The sequence below is a fragment of the Rhea americana genome, unplaced genomic scaffold, assembly GCF_003343005.1.
Source record: "Rhea americana isolate MKP2758 unplaced genomic scaffold, rheAme1 scaffold_225, whole genome shotgun sequence".
Taxonomy (NCBI): Eukaryota; Metazoa; Chordata; class Aves; order Rheiformes; family Rheidae; genus Rhea; species Rhea americana.
In genome coordinates, this window is record NW_028186341.1 from 626,635 (window position 1) to 647,258 (window position 20,624).

At 53.5% G+C, this 20,624-nt stretch overlaps 1 protein-coding gene across 1 annotated transcript in view; it reads right to left on the reverse strand.

The window, feature by feature from the left end:
- NCOA1 (nuclear receptor coactivator 1) overlaps positions 1-20,624 on the reverse strand; it is a 114,557-nt gene that overhangs the window by 21,150 nt on the left and 72,783 nt on the right. The window contains exons 4-5 of the mRNA XM_085305680.1: positions 20,380-20,546; positions 2,638-2,732 (exon numbers count right to left, since the gene is read on the reverse strand). Of these exons, the coding sequence (XP_085161806.1) occupies positions 2,638-2,732; positions 20,380-20,546 (262 nt within the window). The remainder of the gene's footprint in view (positions 1-2,637; positions 2,733-20,379; positions 20,547-20,624) is intronic.

The window sequence follows — 20,624 nt, forward strand, 5'->3', positions numbered from 1 at the left end:
GCTGTCACGCCTGGCTGCAAATCTTAGTGGCACCCAGCTGCAAACTCTCACATCACCTGGGTGCAAACCACCACAGTGACTCAGTGCAAGGCCCTCACACTGCCCAGGTGCAGGCCCTCACCACACCGGGGTGCAGTCCCTCGCCATACCTGGGTGCAGTCCCTCACCGTGCCCGGGTGCAGTCCCTGGAGGCAGTCCCTTGCCGTGCCCACGTGCAGTCCCTGGGTGCAATCCCTCACCATGCCCAGGTGCAGTCCCTCGCGGTGCCCAGGTGCAGTCCCTGGGTGCAGTCCTCGCCGTGCCCGGGTGCAGTCCCTTGCAGTGCCTGGGTGCAGTCCCTGGGTGCAATCCCTCGCCATATCTGGGTGCAATCCCTCACGGTGCCCGGGTGCAGTCTCTGGGCGCAGTCCCTCACCATGCCCAGGTGCAGTCCCTGGGTGCAGTCCCTGGGTGCAGTCCCTCACCATACCTGGGTGCAATCCCTCGCCGTGCCCAGGTGTAATCCCTCGCCATACCTGGGTGTAATCCCTCACCATGCCCAAGTGCAGTCCCTCGCGGTGCCTGGGTGCAGTCCCTCGCGGTGCCTGGGTGCAGTCCCTGGGTGCAGTCCCTCACCATACCTGGGTGCAATCCCTCGCCGTGCCCAGGTGCAGTCCGTGGGTGCAGTCCCTCACCATGCCAGGGTGCAGTCCCTGGGTGCAGTCCCTCACTGTGCCTGGGTGCAATCCCTCGCAGTGCCCAGCCGCAGTTCCACGCAGCACCCAGCCAGCAGCACCCAGTCGGGCTCCACCACCCRCATCTGGCCGTGTCCCTCACCCCTCTCAGCAATCCTCATCTGCAGCTCGTTTTGGGGAGGGACRGGGGAACAGGGCAGCAGGCACCCCKAGGTRAAACCCTGCAGGACCAGGGCGAATTAGCGAGCGTGGCTCTGCGCACGTGACGCTCGGAGCTGCCCGGGGGCTGCTCTGCCCCAGCACCCAGGGAATAAAACACCCTGCTGTTAGGCCAGCAGCAACCCGGGGTTTTTCCAAACCCGCCTCAGACACAACAGGCTGGAAGTCGCTGCGGTGACATTTCCAGGGGGAACAACAAAACCACAACCTGCTTCTTGCGGCCAAGCTTCCCGGAAAAGAAACCRCAGCCTCCGCACGAGCGGGCCCGAAATCTGCCCGCTCCAGCGTCTCCCCAGGGCTTCGCCCGTCCCTGGGGCGCGAAAGCTGCTGTCCCCGCCACGAGAGCCGGGGTTCAATCACCTTGCACCATGCCACGGCTTCCCCTTGCATAGATATGCAAAAATACGTATCTATGTAATGCAAGAAACATCCAAAACACCCCCAAGGAGATATCAGATGTTCCTCCGTGTCACTGCAGAGATCACCCGCACAAAGCCGAGCAAACCCCAGTTTCCTGATGGGGCAAGAGCCCCGAGGCGCCSGGGCGCTTGCGCCTGCTCCGAGCGGTGCGCGCCCCCGCTGCATCCCAGTCCTGTATTTTTCCTTATTGCACCTCGGTAACCCGCACGCTGCGGCACCGTAGCGCCGTCAGCTTCCGACGCACGACGTGAGCTGGCTGCTTTGCCCTCGCTGCTCACTCTTGCTGCGTTCAATTCTCCTTCCTGGGGTCCGGCCTGGGAAGAGGAAGTTTTTCAGCACGTCTCCAGGAGCCACGGTGCCCGGAAAAGGCTGGCAAAGCCTTCGTCCCCGCAGGGCAGCCGCCGGGACGACGTCGGGGACGGCACGGGTGCGCGTGCCGCGCCGCCGAAGCAGGCCCCTCCGCTGGGCTTTCATTCCCAAAGAAACGCGGGTAGGTTGCAAACGCGCAGCAGCTTCTCCAGATCCTTCAGAGAGGCAAACACGCGGCGGGGGACGTCTCGAGCCACGCGGCCGCCTCCCGCGCGGGCTCACGCATTCGGGCGGCTCTCCCTCCGGCGCTCGAGGAAGCGGCACGGCATGGCACGGCGCGGCACGGCGGGAGACGTTACGCGGGTCTGGCAAAGCCGTGAAACCCCGACCTTCGGCGCTGCCCTGGCTTCCCGCGCCCCGGGGCRCCGCCGCGTCCCCAGAGCCCCGGCGCCTCTCACGCCGTCTCCGCGCGTTTCCCTTTCCAGCTATTTGTTGGGCTTTGAGCAGAAATCACAGGGTAAATCCACGTTCTGCCGGCAATTATGCTATTATAGGTAATTACATGAAACGGATTATTATCCTGCGCTCTTTGGTCTGGGAACCTGTAATTTTATAAGCCACTTTAAATCAAACAAGGTCCCGCCGGGAAGGTGCCGCCTCTGCCTGACGGCACRGCCGAACGGTTCAGGATTCGGGGGTCGTCTCCGGGAGCAAACGYGTTTTCGGCTCGGCGCAACCCAGCGTTTCCACCGCCGTTCCCGGGGCCGTGGAACGGCCCCGCTCGGGACGCAGACAACCCCCGTGTGTCGCTGCTGCTGTTACGCGGCTCTGCGGCACCCCTTGGGTTTCAGGCGCGTGCGCGGGCAGGTTTCCTGCTCTGTCAAGCCCGGTTAAGATTCACCTTCTAAATAACTTGCTCAAGCAAAGGGCTAAAGTAAGTTTACCTGCGCCTCAGGCGAGAGCAAAGCGCCCTGCTGCTCCGCACTGCCCGGTGGGCAGGCGGCCGAGCACCTACCTCCAGCAGCAGCGGTCCCAGCGACTCCTTCTCGATCACCCCCTGGCTGCTCGACGAGATGTCCGACTTCTGCACTTCGTCGTCGGCCGCTTTCTCTGGAGCAAAGGAAAAGGCACGTTTCAGCCAGAAGAACCGCGCTCTTCCGACCGAACCGTCACCAGACCCAAACAGAGCATCGRCCGCTGAACTCCGCGTTTCCCGCCGCACCGAGGCAAGGGACGGCACGCGTCGGAGCCACCTCTGCATTTTCCTTTAATCCCTCGATCCAGCGAAGGGGAAAAAGCTGGAAGAAAGAGATAACGTCGCTTTTAATCACAGCAAAACGCAGGTACTAATTAAATCACAGCCGACCGCGAGCAGGAAGGAAAAACTCGTCTTGAGCAGCAGCCTCGAGAAATCCAGCAGGGACATGGTGGAAAGGAAACGGCACGCGCGGCTCAGCCCACCTGCTCCGGAAGGCACCCTGCGACCCTGCGAGGTCGACGGTCCCAGCTCGCGGGAGGGCTCGACGCGGTTTGCGACGGGGCACAAATCAGAAGGAGTCTCCGGCCAGCGGGAAAAACAGCTTGACGCTCGGGATTTCTCCCCGATAGCCCCCGCACCCGACGGGCGCTAAGGACAAGGCTCTCCCGGGACCGCGCGCCCCGTTYCGCACGCTCAGGCCCCGCTTCCGCGCTGGGCTCGCGGCCAGCGGCACCCACCAGCTTCGGTGACTCTGCTTGGAAAGCAGCAGCACCTCGTGTGCTCACGAGCTGGTGTCAGCTCCGAGGCAGCAGAGCGCCGAACCCTGCCCCGGGCTGCCCCGGGCGCTTCTCCTCGAGCCGATGGGCGCAGGGGACCCTCCTCGGGGCCACCCACCCACCCACCCCGGGATGGAGCGGCAGTCCCGCCGCGAATCCCAGCCCCGTTTATAACGCGATCGCCTCAAACAGCATTAAAAACGGGCTTTTCTCGCAGCCCAAAGCTTTCAGTTAATTAAAATCAGACGGAGGAGACTCGGCGCAGCCACGGACCGGCAGCGTGACAGAAAGCCGTGCCATCAATTAGTGCCCACTGCGGCACTCGTCAGGCCGGCAAAGCCAAGGGGAAACAAGGGCCGTGAAAATAAGCTGCTCGGCAGAAGGCTTTCGAGGGCGCTGAGGGCACCTTTCGGCGCGGCGAGAAGAGCCGTTCGCAAAGGCACAAGAGCGGCAGAAGCCGATGGCACGAGCAGAGGGGAGCAGCGCGGAAGAGGATCCCGGCAGTGTAAAGGGGAACCTCTTATTTGTCTGGTGTTAACCAGTACCCAGCCAGGAAGGCTCATCCAGTGCCGCTTTTCCAGCAAGAGGAAGAGCCCAGAGGGTCCACGCTTGGCTCCCTGCTGACGGTGGCGGTTGCCCGACCACCTGCAGAGACCTGGGGGCTTCAGCTCCCACTCCGAGCGCTCAGGCCCAGCCTCCTCCCGAGTCCCGCGGATGTCCGAGCTCTCTCCTCCCCATGTGCTGGTCATTAATGAGTAGGGGAAGATCAGTCAGCTCTGCTGGGAGAAGGATGGGGCTGTGCCATGCGTGGCACTGCCTGGGCAGGGGTGGCAGATGGCCTGGCTCCTTCGTGAAGCCAAGGCATTGGGACAAAAGCATCACGTGAAGCATCATGCTGAAGAATTCGGTTCGGGAASTCATTTGCAACGGGCTACGCAAACAGCTTTAACGAACCTATTAATTTATGAAGCTTTACCTGCTCATAGACGATGTTCTTTACATCAGCTATTCCCCTAGCAGTATCACCCGCAGAAGCTGGTGTGAGGAAACCCTCCCAGTGACCCCACCTGGGGATGAAGCAGACCTCCGAGGAGGACCGTCCTCGCCCGTGCCCGGGGCAYGCAGGCGCCGCTCGCGGCAGCCACCTCCTTGCAGACGCTACACCCGAGCGCTGGAGCTCGGCAGGCAGAGCTGCGCCCAGCACCCACCTCTGTAAGGTCAGCAAACTCCCAAGGAGAYGGGGGCAGAAAACCCAGCCCGGCCTCCTCACGTCTCCGCTTCCACGAGCACCAGATTCCCATAAAACACTACGTAGAAATCAGCAGCTCTTTMGTTGTTTAACTTTTTATCCCAGTAGGAGGAAGGAAACTATCAGATCTATGAATTTGGAAAAAAAGAAAAAACTGTGGAAAAATACAGTCTGTGAGAGACGGAGCTTGCAAACACCAGCGCGCGAGAGAGAAGCCCAGATCCTGGCTTCCATAAATCAACACGGCTGCTTCAGAGAGCGGCGCTAGCCCGGCTTATACCACCCACCGAGACAGTCTATCAGYGTCAAGCCACAGGGTGCCCACGAACAGCGGGCCGCAATGCCAGGCTCCAGCCCCGAGACATCATGGGGGAGATCCATCTCACCGAACATTAGACATCTGTGATGGAGACATCTCCACCTGAGCTCGGCACCTCACCCTCCCCTTGTAGACACAGCAGAAAAAAAGGCACTTCTAGAGGGTGATTCACCTTTTAAAATGCTTATTCTAAGACAGATTCTAGGATTTATTTCACTTTATTTTAGGTATTTTCATCTGCCAGCCTTCCTTCACAACGAGCAGGGACAATCAGTTTCCCTCGCTCCCTCTTTTACAGCGAGAGCCAAAATTTCACTTCATCACCCAACTAACTGCAGTGCTGGCACCGAAAGAAAACCTCCGCGTGTCTCCAGGGCGGGCAACASTGCACTCGCTTCAGCCCCGAGCATTTCTAGGTGTTACTGGAGAATGTTCTTCCCAACGCAGCCCCAGGTGGCCCTTCAGCAATCCTTATTCCTCTATCAGTATGCACGGAAAGGTCTATGTCAGGAGGACCCACCTCTCCACCTACCCAACCTTAAAGACACTGGGAGTTCAGAAAAGATGACTGTATCTCCAGGACAGCCAGATGGATGGAGCAAATTGAGGACAGAAGCCGGTGGCTGGTCTACTGAGTGCAGGAGAGCCAACGGTGAAGAGGGATCCTGGGAGGGCCAGACCCTGAGGATGTCCTGCTGTGCTCCCGTGCTGCATCTGAGCTCCTGCCTTCGTACCCTGCTTAGGAACTACACGATCAAGTGGTGCTGCCGAGCTGGGGACCACTGCAAAAGTCCAGTGGCCTAGCAGCTATTTCCACTGCTGACTGTGGCTTGGAAAACGAGAGCCTGTTCTTACAAAACCACGGCGACCAACACAGCATGCACTGTCGTGGAAAGTCTCACTGAAAGCCACGGACTAATCACAGCAGAAAGCACTGTGGTTGGAAACATGAAATCCTAATGCACTAGGACACGCAAACGCATATTCATCCATCAACACAGATTTCCAGGTGGAATACCAGGTATWTATCAAGGTTAAAATAATGATTTCAAGGTACCTTTTAAATCGTATGAACTGAAGATACAATAGACTAGTTTCTGTATTAACAGAATCGGTTCGATTTTTCTCTTCCACTTCCCTGAAAGCCCTTCAAAACTAATATTTCAAAACCAGAACATCCCACCATGCTTCAGCGCAATCCACCACGCAGAGGTGACAGCAGCTAGAGACGGTAACTCCCATCAGCACAAGGAYGAGAGCCGCCTCCAACCAGCCGACAAGCCAACTCTTGAAAACAGCCGTTTCCAGCTGTAACAAGCAGATCTTCAATCTGGTGATCCCATGCAAAAACCACCTCGGGCAACACCACCCAATTTTCCATATTGACAACAGCATTTGTATCTCTTAACAGCTTCTCTGTGTAACAGTGTGTGGCAGATCAGCAAGGACTTCTTGTTTTCAAGTGCTTACCGTTTTCAGGAGCTACTCTTTTCAATCTGTAGGAGGAACCCTTCTCCCATGGGGTTATCAGATCAGCTCACGACACAATTTGCTTGACACAGGCCCCTGGAAATCACCCTGCTCAGCAGATGTTTGCCTGGGTAGAAATGGTCTTACAAATGTGAACTTAGAATTCAAATAYGGCCGTATCCATAATTTTAGGTTATTTTCATCAAGAATGTGTACCTTTATGCGTTTCTGGAAAAAAAAAGAATTTTAAAAAGGAACTAATCCATGAAGAGCAGAGCTGACAAAGTCTGGTTGCCTTCCATACCGTATCCTTTTGTCTCTTCCTCTCTGCCCATGACCGTAACGCGGTTTCCCTTTTCACCCCTGAAGACTTCCTCCATGGCCTTCTGCATACACTGATCGGCCACACATCTGCTGGCAAACACAACATATGACGGCCAAATGGTCATTAACTCTTTTAARAAGTGGTCATTAGCGAGCACAAAATCCTCAGCGACGGCACAGACTTCCTCCTCCACCCACCCGTTCCSCCATGTTTCCAAGAAACGCGGAAAYGCAATCTGTCACCGCGATTTTTATCTCACTCTCAGGTTGGGCTGAAATTTGGCAGCAGACCCGCAAAGCAACGGAGAGGCTGGCTGGGGAGATGGAGACTAAACGTGAGGAGCCTCCGCACTGGACCACAGGAGAGGCAGGTTCACTCCAGCCTCTGCCAGGTACCTTCCACGGGGCCAAGGGCAAGTCCTAGTTTTGGGGACATAAATCACCACCGTCTGCCCGTCTGTCTGCGCCCCGCAGCGCGGCGCGCTCACGCCGTTAGCGTACGGCAGCACCGGGACTACGGCATCAGCCTCTGCTCCCACCACCCAACGTCGCTCCCTTCGGAAAGCTTGGTATGGACAAGCCTGGTTCTCTGCAGCTGGTGGCAGCCTCGTCTAACGGCGCGGAGAGCAGGGGAGAGCGTGCTGCACCGGAGCAGGAGAGAAGGGACTCCTCTCCGTCTTCACACCTTTCAGAGTTAAACATGAACGGTGTATAGATGTCTTCAGTAAAAAAGGCTGGTTGAACAATGTCAGGAAAAATTACACGGTGCTGACGGAATGCAAAATTAATGAGCGCTGAACGCTGACAGCAGAACAGGAATAAGGAGCTGAGACTTTCCYTACAGCCAGCTCAGAGATCAAGCAGTTAGAACATCTCCATCTTACTGCGGGAAGGAATAAAGGAAGAAAAAACTTTTATCTCAAYCTGAAGAATTTAATTCATTCAAAATCTGTGTCAGCTCGGCACGGCCGAATCTGCAAAGATGAGAAAAGAATACACGTAGCTCCCACAGGCAACTCGGGTTCGGCCCCGGCGCAGCCTTCACCCTCCTCCCGCAGGCATCGAGCGCGTTACAGCAGGGCCTTCGTGAGCCGATTTAATTAGCTGTGCCAAGAACAGGACCAGCTGTCCTTCCTCGGCTCCGGTACGTAGCGCCTCCCGTCTGCCTCCCCGGGGCCGCGAACGGCGAACTGGCGGTCTGCGCCCGCCGGCGGGCTCCCGTAACGCGCCCGTGCCTACGCAGTCGGCGGGTGCAACCGCAGCTCCGGGCCACGAGCCAGCGCCGAGGGGCCGGGGGCCACCTGGACAGCGCGAGCCGCGTCGCGCGGGCGGGCACCGCTGTTCTGGCCCTCATCTCTTAAAATGAGCTTTGAATTTTTAAGTGCACCCACTATGCAAACCATGACCTCCCAACCGCCCCGGATCGTCACAGCTCCCCGGTTCCTGACCCCGCAGCAGGCGAGGCCCTGGGGACGAAGGGCTACCAGCCCACTCGTCTCAGGAGCCAGCCTTCGCTTCGCTGCGCACCGCAGGGAACGGCGTGGAGACCAACGCCACGGGGCCGGCGCACCTCGGGCAAGCTCCGCTCCGCTCCCGGCGGCACAAAACCCAGGGCAAACCGGCCACTGCGGGAACCCAGTGCCCCCTCCCAGCATCCCACACCRCGCACTGTAGCATGAACTTAATGATTTAAAAGGTAGTTAGTTGAGACTGGCAGTTCAGTTAATTAAGGAACACGYGTCCTGGGATGTGGGAGGGAAGCTGACTTCCCAAACAGCAAGGACAGAAAGAAGAGCAGCAAGAATCATCTAAAACCTTCCAGCAGTGTCCGCGGCTTGGCCAGGCTCCAGGTTGCCAGCTCCTTTCTCCAAGGCTCTGGCTCACCTTCCAGKGCCGCAAAACGCACCAGGATGAAACAGGGCTGCTTCAAGGTACCCGGGCTCCGGTGCTGCTGGTGGGCTCCAGCGACCCGCTGCTCCAGGCTTGCTCTGCCCTGGCAGCAGGGCTCTCTCGAGGGTCACTAGAGATAGGTGCTTCCAGGGGTTCGTTCAGCCCCTCCAGCAGTGGGTGGGATACGCTGATACGCTTCCCTGTGGAAATGCCTCCCTCCCCACCGCTCACCCAGGAAGCCTGGACGATGAGCTTCCACGTAGACAGTCAGAAGAGGTAAGACGAATGCACCTCTTGCTGGCCATGTGCCAAGCAGACGGGTGCTAGCYGCACCGGTGGGCCCCTGGGACAGCTTSKYCTTCCTCCTCCTCCTCCTCACCTGGGTGAACAGGATCCCCAGGACGGCAGTGCCAAGCTCAGAGCACCACCCCAGCGCAAGCACGCCACTGCCGTTGCAGATTCCTCTACCCTAGGGAACCGGGCTGTGACCCTCTCCAGGAAGGGCAAGGTGGGCCAGGAGAAAGGACTTGAAGGGAAGGAGACATTTTCCTCCTCGTTTTCTGCACTTCTTAAAAAGGAGACAGAATCAAGCCCCCCCCCCCAAAAAAAAAGGAAAAAGAAAAGAAAAAAGAAAAAAGAGCTAATCCGGCACAGCAGAAGGCAAGAGGAGGAGTAATTTCTACAGGTGGTTTATGACTCCCTGCATGATCCACACGCCTGTTACATCCTATCAGATCCTCCTCGTACAGCTAGGTGCTAAAGGATTTATTAGTTCTTGACAGTGTGAGATGCTTAAAAGCTTGCGGATATAATAACCAAATGTTCACTTGTTAAAATAAAGGCAAGGTTTGGCGAGGCCTGTGCAATTCTTAGCAGCCTCCCCTTCCCCTTGTGCTATATTTAAGCTGCCAGCTAGATTAAAACTGTCACAAGAGGAATGTGAATTTTATTGACATCCTTTGTAGGTGGTAGGGCTCTATAAAATAAACACATACAGAGGATGCTCCCTGGTGTAACCGCGCAGGCAGCGGTTTTTACAGCACTGACCTGGGGGCGTTTGTATCCGAAATCGATCCCTGGTATAAAGCAGCTTCCCGGGGATCGAGAGAGACGGCCTTCCCGAAGGGCCGCTCTGCGCGCTCGCAGCGGCCGTTCTGCCAAACCGTATTCCTCTGCGGTGTGTTTTAGCAACGTTTGGGTCATTTCGTGCGGAGAAGAGCAGACCTTTCCTGCAACCAAGAGGAGCCCAACCAAAGAATACGCGTTTCCCTGGGAAAAGCATCCCCAAAATCCATGCAACAGCTTCTGCTTTGCACCTCCTTTGCTCGTCGCTTTGCACCTCCTTTGCTCGTCACTCCTGCGAAGTCACAGCCCGAGTAGCGAACTCAAACTGACGTGTTTACCGCTCCGAGGATGCAGGAAACACGATCTCTATAGTTCAAGATTTACCGCGTTCAAGGCCAGAGGAGCTCCTCAGATTAGCCTATCTAACTTCCTGAGTATCGCCGAGCCACAGAACTTCACCCCGTTAGACCGCAAGGAGCCCTTAACTTCTGCCYGGGTAAAACCCAGCTGAAGAGCTGCACAGTTCACCACTTCCCTTGGCAGCTTGCTCCAAAAGTCATCACCCRCAGAATTACAAATCTGGGCTCTACTCCTAATTTGCTTTTGTTTGGCTTCAGTTTTGAGTCATTCTTTGATAGGCTGGATTTAAAAACCGCTTTAGTAGCCAGTRTTTTCCGTTCTTGTTAGTGCTCATACAGTGTCATTAGCCTGCCCCCAGCCCCTTCCTCCTCCTGTTGGTATACTCAACAGAGCTCTTCAGCTTTCCAAGCTGCAGGACATCTTCTCCAGCCCTCGAATCATTTTTGCGGCTCTCCTCTCCACCTTCTCCAGACCTGGCCATCTCCTTTTTCCAGCGCGGACACCAGACCTGCCTTCTGCGTTCCAGTTTGGTCCCACTAATACCATACACTCGGTAAYGATACCCAAGGGACCACTTTAGTCTGCTTTGTGTTTCGTCACATCAATCACGTGGACTTTCTGCTTTCCTAGCATCTCCAGATGGCTTCCAAAAGCACCATTCCCCAGGGCACAGCCCATTTACACTTCTTGTATATAAACGTATTTGGCTGCACTGAAGTACGTTTTGTCTGCATGGGCCCAGCTCTAATAAAGATCCCACTGCTCTGGGTGAACTATAAGGACAATAATCTGCCAGCCAGTCAACAGCAGTTCTGACTGATTTTGTATCTACCTCCACATCAGTGAAGGTGCTGAACAGCACTAAGGTCTAGCACAGACTTCAGAGAAACTCCATGAAACTCACTCTTCAGAAAAAAATGTGTTTCATCAGGAGGAGGAGAACTTCCTAGCAGTGTTCCTTGGGAACCTGCGGAGCTTCATTAGCCATGCAGGGAAAAAAAACACACACACAGCTCAAGGGTAGGCAGATCTCTCCACATAGAGGAGGACCAAATGGTAGAAGAAAACATCTGATTGCATGGCCAAAGTATGCTGTTACGTTTCATCTAGCTTCTGCTACTTCAAAGTCATGCACTCAGCAACCAAGAAGATGAGCTTTTACTAAAATCTGGGGACATCTTAACTAGAGGTGACAGAGGTGATGACAACAGTCAGCCACAATAGTCTTGGGCCACAGTAAAGAATGGCTGAGGTGGTGCTGGCAACAACCTAGAAGGACTCGTAAGATCTTACTTGAGGAACTGTGAYAGTCTGGGCCAATAAACCCCAGAAAAAATGGACTTAAATTGGAAGAAGTACAGAAAAGAGTTCCTAGGTTGATTTAAGAAAAAGCTTAACTATCTGACATAAAGAGCCAAAGAGAGCTTGGTTTGGTTGGACGCTAGTCCCGTGAAGGTAGAGAACCAGTGCCACAACTTCGAAATATGTTCACTAACTGCAAACAATTCCTGGAAGGATGAATTAAACAGTTACAGATGAGCTGGGTCTGTTTGTTCTCCACATACTTTGGACCAGCCTCCCGCTTCAGGGCTCGCAGCGGGCACTGGCCGAAGCCCAGGAGGAGTTCCCCCCCACCTCTGCTGTCTACTCCGGCCTCCAAGGTTCTTCATCTTTCTTTCCACACAGCCCTTGGACGTACAGYGCAGGACTGGCTCCGGAGCCAGGAGGAAAGGGGAGTGCGTTGCTCCGTCCCTCCCAGTGTACGGCAGCGGATGAGCGGCTCAGGCAYGCACGTGGGGTTAAGACCACTGACTTCAGGGCCAGGATGGAGCTCTTCTCCCRAGCACCCCCGAAGGCACCACAAGAGCGACGCTGACCAAAGCGGGCCACGCCGATCCCGGGGCAAAGCCAGCCGGCAGCTGCTGAAGAGCTCTCGGAAGACAGAAGCAAAGCTCCCCTTTCTGACCTCCCTTAAAGCAAACAAAATGAGGATAACTCCAATAAAGTCGATGCATTCGCAGCAGAGACTGCAGAACCAGGCTGACTGTTGTAGCCTGAAGAGATTACAATCTAATTTTAGATTTGACACAAACCTTAATGTGGTTTTAATTAATTAATTAAAAATCCTTTAATTAATGTAAACCCCTTAAAGCAGTTTTAATTTACTCCATATCCAGGAGACATTTCCACTTGCATTGCTCCTCAGACGCCATTCGGCTGCTTGCTTTTGTTCTTCAGTAAAACTCCAAGTGTTAGACCTCAACTTTTGTTCATAGTGCAGGTACATTACTGAGCTGTCTCAGCCTGGAGTAAGAACTCCATTGCTTGAGAAACCAACAGAAATCAATACAAAAATGGCAAGACYGTCCTTGCCCTAGCTCGTGTTCCAAGTACAGCATTAAACCAGAGAGGTGCACCAAACCCAATTTCAAACGTGTGCCCCTCTTCCTCCATTTTTAAGTTAAGTTACCTGGGGTGGGTAAAGGGGTAACCTCATCTTCCTTTTGGATAAATATGTAATTTCTTTTTCACTGCCAGGGTGCAAAGCGCTCTCTGCTCRAGCGGGAAGGCAGACGGTGGTGGAGCAGGTCCCTTGCTGTGAGCAAAAGCTGTTGCAGCACATCGTTCATTCACACTGACTGGCACTGGCCTTGAAGCCTTGCTCTGGGATGCTCTGAGGTCAGGCTATTTCTCAAGCCCTTGGCTTAACACTTTTCCGAGTAACGAGGTTTTTGTGTCCTCTCTGAGAATGCACRAATTCTACAGCTTGTTCTGCTCCTCCCTGGAAGTGTCCTCTCTTGGGTCAAGTGAAGGATCTCCATGTTGAGTCAGGACACAGAAGCTTTTGCTTCGATAGCTTCCATCTTCTGACATCGGCTTCTGCCACCCTATTCTTCCTCTCAGTCTCACAAATCTTAACTTCTCCTGCATCCATGATCACTTTGCATTTCACCTTCACATCCAAGCTTCTCCTTTTATCCTTCAGCACCTTCCCTTTCGCACTTGGACCTCTCATCTCCAGCCGACCTGCCATTTCAGGCTTACTTCCAAGATTCTGGGCAAGTCACAAAACTACCACAAGTTGCACTCAAATTCTCTGAATTGACTATCTTCAATTTATCTGAATTCCTTTGCAAGTGAGCGAGAAGACCAGTCGCCGTACCTTAAGGACAGTAAAACCAACCCTGAGCAGGTCTCCCAGGCTATGAAGGAAGGGGCTGAGGTGCGACATGGGAGCGCAGCAGAACGTCCCTAGGGTTCAGCCCTCCTGGGGTCACTCTCCACCACTGACCCTCCTGATGGCAACCTGCACCCGCGGACCGGCCACCGGCTTCTATCTTCATCCTCTCCGCTCGTCTGGCCGGGATAGGAGGAAAATGCTGAGGACAGTCAAACCCTCCTAARAGTCTCTGTCCTTCAAGGCTTTCAAATCCCGACCAGGTAAAGTCCGGAGGAGCCGGGCGTAAYGCCCCGGCTGAGCTGTCAGGAGCAGGAGCTCAGACCCGAGCGCTCCTTGCAGCCCGCACCACGCCGCCCTCCCGACCGAGAAACGCGGCGCTGACGGGCTTCATCCGCAGCCACAAAGTTAATAACTCAGCTGGAGTTCTTTAATCTTTCTGAATCGACTGAAAACAAGGCAAAGCCCGAGTGAAGGCAGCAGATCCTGCCCACCCGCAGCTTCTGCCGCGCCTGCCCCTTCCTCAGTCACGGCGCTGCCGTGCTCCTCCGTGACACCGTGCCAGCTGGGCACAACCCGCACGGACTGCAGACGCTTCCAAACCGACACGGAGATCATCAGCACCGGGTAAAATGCTAGACTTGTCCCAGAGACACGCGTTTAACCTACGTGAACGCTTTCGTTGGTGGTCTTCACACAAAACCTAGGACAGTTTTAAAATAAGTTTACTGCTGGTGCCAAGTCAGGAGATGAGATGGGATTACAACATGATGGGAGGGAAGAGCCGAAACGAAACAGAGTTCAAAACAGAAAACGCAAAAATATGCAATTAGGCAGAAGTAGTAAAATGTTCTGCTGAGAACCGGGAGACAAAGACCCCGGGAGCAGGAACCCAGAAAGTCAGACTCAATTTCTAACCACAGCCACCACCAGATGACTGGGAGCTACTCGCAGAAGAGGCTTCTGTCTGTCCCACCAAGGACTCAGGACCTCTCAGTGCTAGAAGTCGTACAAGTTTATAATAAAATAATTTCAGGGCCAAATCTAAACATATGACAAGACAGCAGGGAAACATAATTAAAGGAAAGCCACTGACAGCCCAATGATCGTATGCAACAGAGCAGCCAAAGTCAATAATGACTTCATATACTACACTTAATTAACCTCCTATATTTACCCAAAAGGAAAATCACTTCCTCAAGTAGGTTAATGCACAAATCGGGGGGGTCATATATTAAGGGCTCTCTGCATTTGGGGTTGATGCAGTGACAGGTTTGCTGGTGACCAGAGCAGCCCAGGTGTGCCCAAGGTAGTCCATGTCTGAGCAMGACCCCAGTTCACCCAGACATGCCACCGGTGATACCTTGGAAGAAATTATCCATTTATCTGAAAGGAAGATGAAGGCTCTTCTCTTCCCAAAGCAATTTAAAAATTGGGTGTTATCTCCTTTGCAGGTTAACACAGTACTGTTTAGAAAAGAAAGCTAACTCTTAATCTACCGCCCTTTGAAAATGTCCTCTAATCAGGTCAATCGTCCGTAACATTGTTACAGAACAGAACTGCGTTATCTAAAGATCTGCATTTTTTTTTCTTATGTACCCGTAAAAATAAATGCAGCAGCTCTACCAGTGCACACGGAAAGGGAACGGCTCATCCTTCTAATTCCCGTTGCCGTAAAAACCTTTCCGCCGAACCGACACGCAGACGAGGCAGGGGCCTTCGTGATACATGGAAGCTGCAGGCACCCCAGCAATCACGGAATAAATCCTTTCTTTTGGCAGCTCCAGAGCCAGTCTGCTGGGGCTTCTGGACCTGACAGGGACAGAAACTAATAACCAGCACCCCAAGGGTTCTGGCCGGGCTGAGAGAAGCTCAGCTTCCAGGTAGCTTGCGGCTCTCGGCCCCGATTTCCGCGGAAAAGCAACATAATGCAGCACAGCAGGAGCAGCCGGAGGCACGCGGCAAAGAGCAAACACAGGAAGGACGGGGGAAGGAGGTCCCGCGAAGGCTCGTGCTTGCAGAGTTACTCGTAGCGCACGAGGAGGTGTTTCAAGGGCAACCCTCTGCGGTTGTTCGAGTTCGCAGGCAGCGTAATGAGAACTTCAATACTATTTGATTTATTCTATTAAGATGCTGCATTTCCACTCCCGCTTTGGAAGGAAATTAAGCACCCTATCAGTGTAGAGGGCTTTGGGGAAAAGACGTAGCGACTTAATCGTAAAGAGGACGCTCCCAAGGTTGGCAGGCCTACAGGAAAGACGAGGTGCCCCTGCGCCGGCAGCAGGCTCCCGTGCCCGGGGCTTGCCGGCTCCTTCAGACCTCTGCACGCCCTGCTGCACCGCTTGCCTAAGCCCAAGGTCATCTCCTCACAGAACGGAGGTGCTGGATTTAAATTTCTCCTGGGGAAAAAGGAGGGTCCCTTCCAGAGGCAGTGAGAGCCCCCACCCAGCATCGCAGGACGGAGCAACACGACCGGGGCCAACGAGGCCTCTCGGGGCAGGAACGGCACCGCTCCGGCCCTGTATCTCGCTCTGTGTGACTTCTCTGTATGATCCACTGCCTTATTTTTCCCCCAAAATACAGATTATGAAGGGTTTTCTTGTAGTGAAGGAAGCAGACATTTTAAATGGCGGGACGTTGGTGTAACCCACAACACAGATGTGTTGAGGATCAGTTTGGGTTTGATATCCACACAGAGGACTATGAGGAGGGAAACACGGAAAGCCACTGCCAGAAAGCATCAGAGGCTCTTGTAGGAGTGTTAGAGCTTGGAGACTACCAGACCCTCAGCCAAACCGGCTCACTGAYGCGAAGAGAGATATGAAGAGTTTAGGCTTCAGCCTTGTCGTCCTACATCTCCACTCTCTCTYCAACCTCCACCTACTCTGTCATCCGCCAGTCTCTATTTACTCTGCCTCTACTGTCTCTCCAATCTCCATTTACTCAGTTGTCCTCCGATCTCCATTTACTCTGTCTCTATTGTCTTCCARTCTCCATGTACTCCATCTCCACAACCTTCATCAACTCCATCTCCACTGTCTCTCTAATCTCTATCATCCTCCTACATCTCCAAAGCACCCCARCCTGGGGGTGGGACATCCACAAGAATCAGTCCAGGCCCTACTAAAGCTGTAAGCCCATTACAAGTCTGTTATTTAGTGGGATCTTTGGAGCTATTTYCCTTTTGCAGAGTTCCTCGCTGCCCAGCTTACTTCAGCGGCCCTTTCTTCTCGTTTCCCATTGAGGGACTGGGCTCCCACGTGGCCAAGGGCCCCAAAGCAGCACTCCCCAAGCCACACAACTCTAAATCTCAAAACTTTGCAGATGAACGCTGAAAAATTAACTGTCTGGCCCCTTCCTCTGCTGCATTTATTGCTGTCTTGGCAGATGAATTTCAGGTTGCTGCCACAGCCGCAAACTGCTTGTTCTGCCAACTGTACATTACTAACATTGGAAGGTGTCCAAACCTAGGAATCTTTTCTAAAAGCATTTGCTTCATACTTTAAATAGCAGCCTAGCGTGCAGGGGGAGGGGAGAGAGGGCTTTGCTGCTGCATGCAAGGCATTTACAAGCTTTCAACTCTCCTTCTGGCTCCTCCACTGTTTAGCGGGTTAAAAAACGAGGAAGGCTTCCAGCGAGAGGTGCCCAAGTGGACATGGAGGTGTGGTGGGGGCAGAGCTAGGAMGACGGGACCTCTGGAGCTTCAAGAGAGGCAGGACGCTCTGCAGCGGAGGACGGGGAGGCACTTSCCGGGGAGCCGCGCTCGGGCGCCAGGGCCGCGCCGGCTCCGCCGCTCCCAGCGCAGCCGCCCCGTCTGCAAGGCGACTTTCTCGGCGAAGCCAGTAAGGGGAGGCTCGCAACCTTTTCATCAAAAGCTCAGTTTAGCGGGGTCCTCCTTTGCTGCCTATCGATGCAGCTTTACTGTTGGGCTGGCTTAGTCCTCTTTAGACCAGCGCTCGCGTTTCGGTCCCTGCCCCTCAGGCCATAAACGGGCTCTGGGTGGCTCCCCAGTTCCTGCCCAAGCGCCTGCAGCACCGGGGCGGGTGTCGCTGGTGGCATGGAGGGACACACGGTCCCTCCCTCCGCCTTCCCCACACCAGTCCCTCCCGAGGTCTTTGAGCTCTGCTGGAGGTCACCTCACCGTTCACAACCCTTCAGCAACAAAAACACAACCTTAATAGTTAGCAAATATTAATTCRTTCTGCTGTTGAGAAACAAAGACAAGGAGGAGAACCAGGAAGGACACAGGGAGGGAACAACTTCTCTGTATAGTATCTCGTGTAAGTACTAGTACAGAAAATTGTCTTTGCCTGCAGTACAAATGTTATCATGTTTAGACATATTTCTCCCACCTCCTCATGTAAAATCCGCTGCAGAACATTGCTAAGAACAACTACAGGTGAAGTTTCTTCAGTAATTTGGTGCAGCACTAGATAAGCCAGTAATACAGAGCAAAGCTCAAGGAACAATATTTTTAAGTAGTGCTTGTCCTAGTTAATGTTCAGCCCTGCTGTGCAATGTCAAGAAAACTAATGAATACTGAAGTGGCGGTAAGCAAGAACCTCAGAAGTACTTACCCACTACGAAATTCCTTTCAGAATTCAGTCATAACGTGAATGAAATCTAAAAACAGTCTCCTTGTTTCTGCAGGAAGGCCGTGTAGCTAGGCAGCACGCACAACAGCAGACGAATGCTTTGCAACCATTTCTTCGTCCTCTAAGCAGCCTATGTTCCACAGTTCTGTACCTGAAGTAATACCGAACTAGGAGGACCCATGCCAATGCCTCCTGCACATACAGCCTGAAGCTGCAACCTCCTTGAAGGACCAAACGAGGTTGAACCAGCCTGTACACACATATCCATGTCCCAGCTATAGGGCTCATGAAAATTACAGCATCTGTCATCAGGCAACCCCGCTATGCTCAGAGTGTGCAGCAGGAGTTTTGGCAAAGGAAACACTTGACTGATCAAGCTTGCCTAGCACTAATACTAAATGAACGGCAGTCACCTTGTGCGAAAAGGACAAAACACTCATGGCATCTGAGATCACAGAATGGTTGAGGCTGGAAGGAACCTCTGAGATCATCTAGTCCAACCCCCCTGCTCAAGCAGGGTCACCTACAGCACCTTGCACGGGACCCTGTCCAGGTGGGTTTTGAGTATCTCCAGAGAAGGAGACTCCACAACCTCTCKGGGCAACTTGCTCCAGTGCTCCGTCACTCTCACAGGAAACWAGTTCTTCCTCATGTTCAGGTGGAAYTTCTTGTGTTTTAGTCTGTGCTCTTTGTCTCTTGTCCTGTCCCTTGGCACCACTGAAAAGAGTCCAGCCCCATCCTCTTGACACCYTCCCTTCAGGTACTTGTACACACTGATCAGATCCCCCCTCAGTCTGCTCTTCCCCAGGCTGAACAGGCCCAGCTCTCGCAGCCGTTCCTCACAGGGCAGGTGCTCCAGCCCTCKSATCATCTTCATAGCCCTACGCTGGACTCTCTCCAGTAGTTCCATGTCTCTCTTGTACTGGGGGGCCCAGAATTGGACAGTGGAGATGCTGTGCTGCTGATGACAACCCTCTGAGCTCTGCCATTCAGTCAGTTCTCAAGCCACCTCTCTGTCCACTCATCTAGCCCACACTTCCAGAGCTTGCCTAGGAGGATGTCATGGGAGACAATATCAAAAGCCTTGCTCAAGTCAAAGTACATAACGTCCACTGCTTTCCTCTCATTTCCCCAGCCAGTCAACTCCATCAGAGAAGGCTATCAGATTGGTTAAGCAGGATTTCCCCTTGGTGAATCCATGCTGGCTATTCCTGATCACCTTCTTGTCTTCCACATTCTTGAAGATGACATCCAGCATGAGCTGTTCCATCACCTTTCCAGGGATGGAGGTGAGGCTGACTGGCCTGTTGTTTCCTGGGTCCTCCTTCTTGCCCTTTTGGAAGACTGGAGTGAGGTTGGCTTTCCTCCAGTCCTCTGGCACCTCTCCAGTTCTCCAGGACCTTTCCAAGATGATGGAGAGTGGCCTAGCAATAACATCTGGTAGCTCCCTCAGTATTCATGGGTGCATCTCTTCAGGGCCTATGGATTTGTAGGTGTCAGGTTTACCTAAAGGATCTCCAACCCAATCCTCCTCAACCAAGGGAAAGTCTTCCTTTCTCTAGACTTTTTCCTTTGCCTCCAGGCTCTGGTATTCCTGAGGACTGCCCTTAGCAGTGAAGACTGAAGCAAGGAAGGCATTCAGTAATTCTGCCTTCTCTGTATCCTTCATCACCAGGGCCCCCATCCCATTCAGCAGCGGGCCAACATTTTCCCTAGCCTTCCTTTTGCTACTGATGTATTTGAAGAAGCCCTAAAGTGTGGCCACCTCTTAGCTGAGAGGCTGCAGAGCAAGCTCCTGCTGCGGCCCTGAGGGAGAAGCCCMGGCTGCAAGGACTCAAGCAAATCCCAGGCACATCCATGCCCGAACGCAGCTCACCTGTTTTCTTGCGCGCCTTGCTCAAGCCCTTCGGAATTGCATACTTCAGCCTACGAGTTGACACTCAGGGTGAATTTCAACCTTTATATGGCTTCTCAAGCATCTCTCCTCTGCTTATCGCTTACAGTGCCTACGTTCACCGGCAATAGATGCATTAATGCCCCTCTAATCTATTTTGTTGGCAGGAAAACAGACCTGACAAGGGTAAACGGTTCTTCACGAAATCTCGCACAGCATGTGGCAGAGCTGTCTGTCATTCATCTTACCCACCTGTAAAATGGGCTTTCTACACACATACTAGTTAAGAGCAGTGCTGCTGCTAAGTACTTAACGGGCCTGATCCTGCAGGCTTCAAAGGCATTTCTGTGGAATCTAAGGAATAATTTCAGGACGAGTTACAAAGACTGAGCCTTGTAACGTGCCATCTTACAGCGCACTTGTGCCACAGGACCGGCAGCACCAGCAACACAGGTGCCATTCCCAACAGCCCAAGCGACAGGAGCAAAGTCACCTTTTTACGTTAATGCTTTAATAAAAGTGGGAGAATGAAAACTGTAACAAATGGAACTGCCTCTAAGCCATGATTATTCATTGCAATTTAGTGCCTGAAACTACCAGGAGAATATTCGCACTCTAAAGCTTTCAGACAAAGAAAGTCAAGAGGCTGCAGCTTTACCTTGTTCCAACCTCTTCATCTGCTGGATCTGATCAACCGTCTTTTTTAGGATCTTGCATTTGTCGGGTTTGACACTCAGAGTGTCGATGTCCCCAATGTTTGCAGACAGCAGCTCCGCCAGCTCCTCTAAATATTTGTTCTCCTGTTCCCGTCGCCGCTTTTCATTGCTGTTACAGGAAAAAAAACCAGGAAAATTAAAAGCCATGTTAATGATTTTTCCCTCGCTCAGTCCAGCCCCACCTACA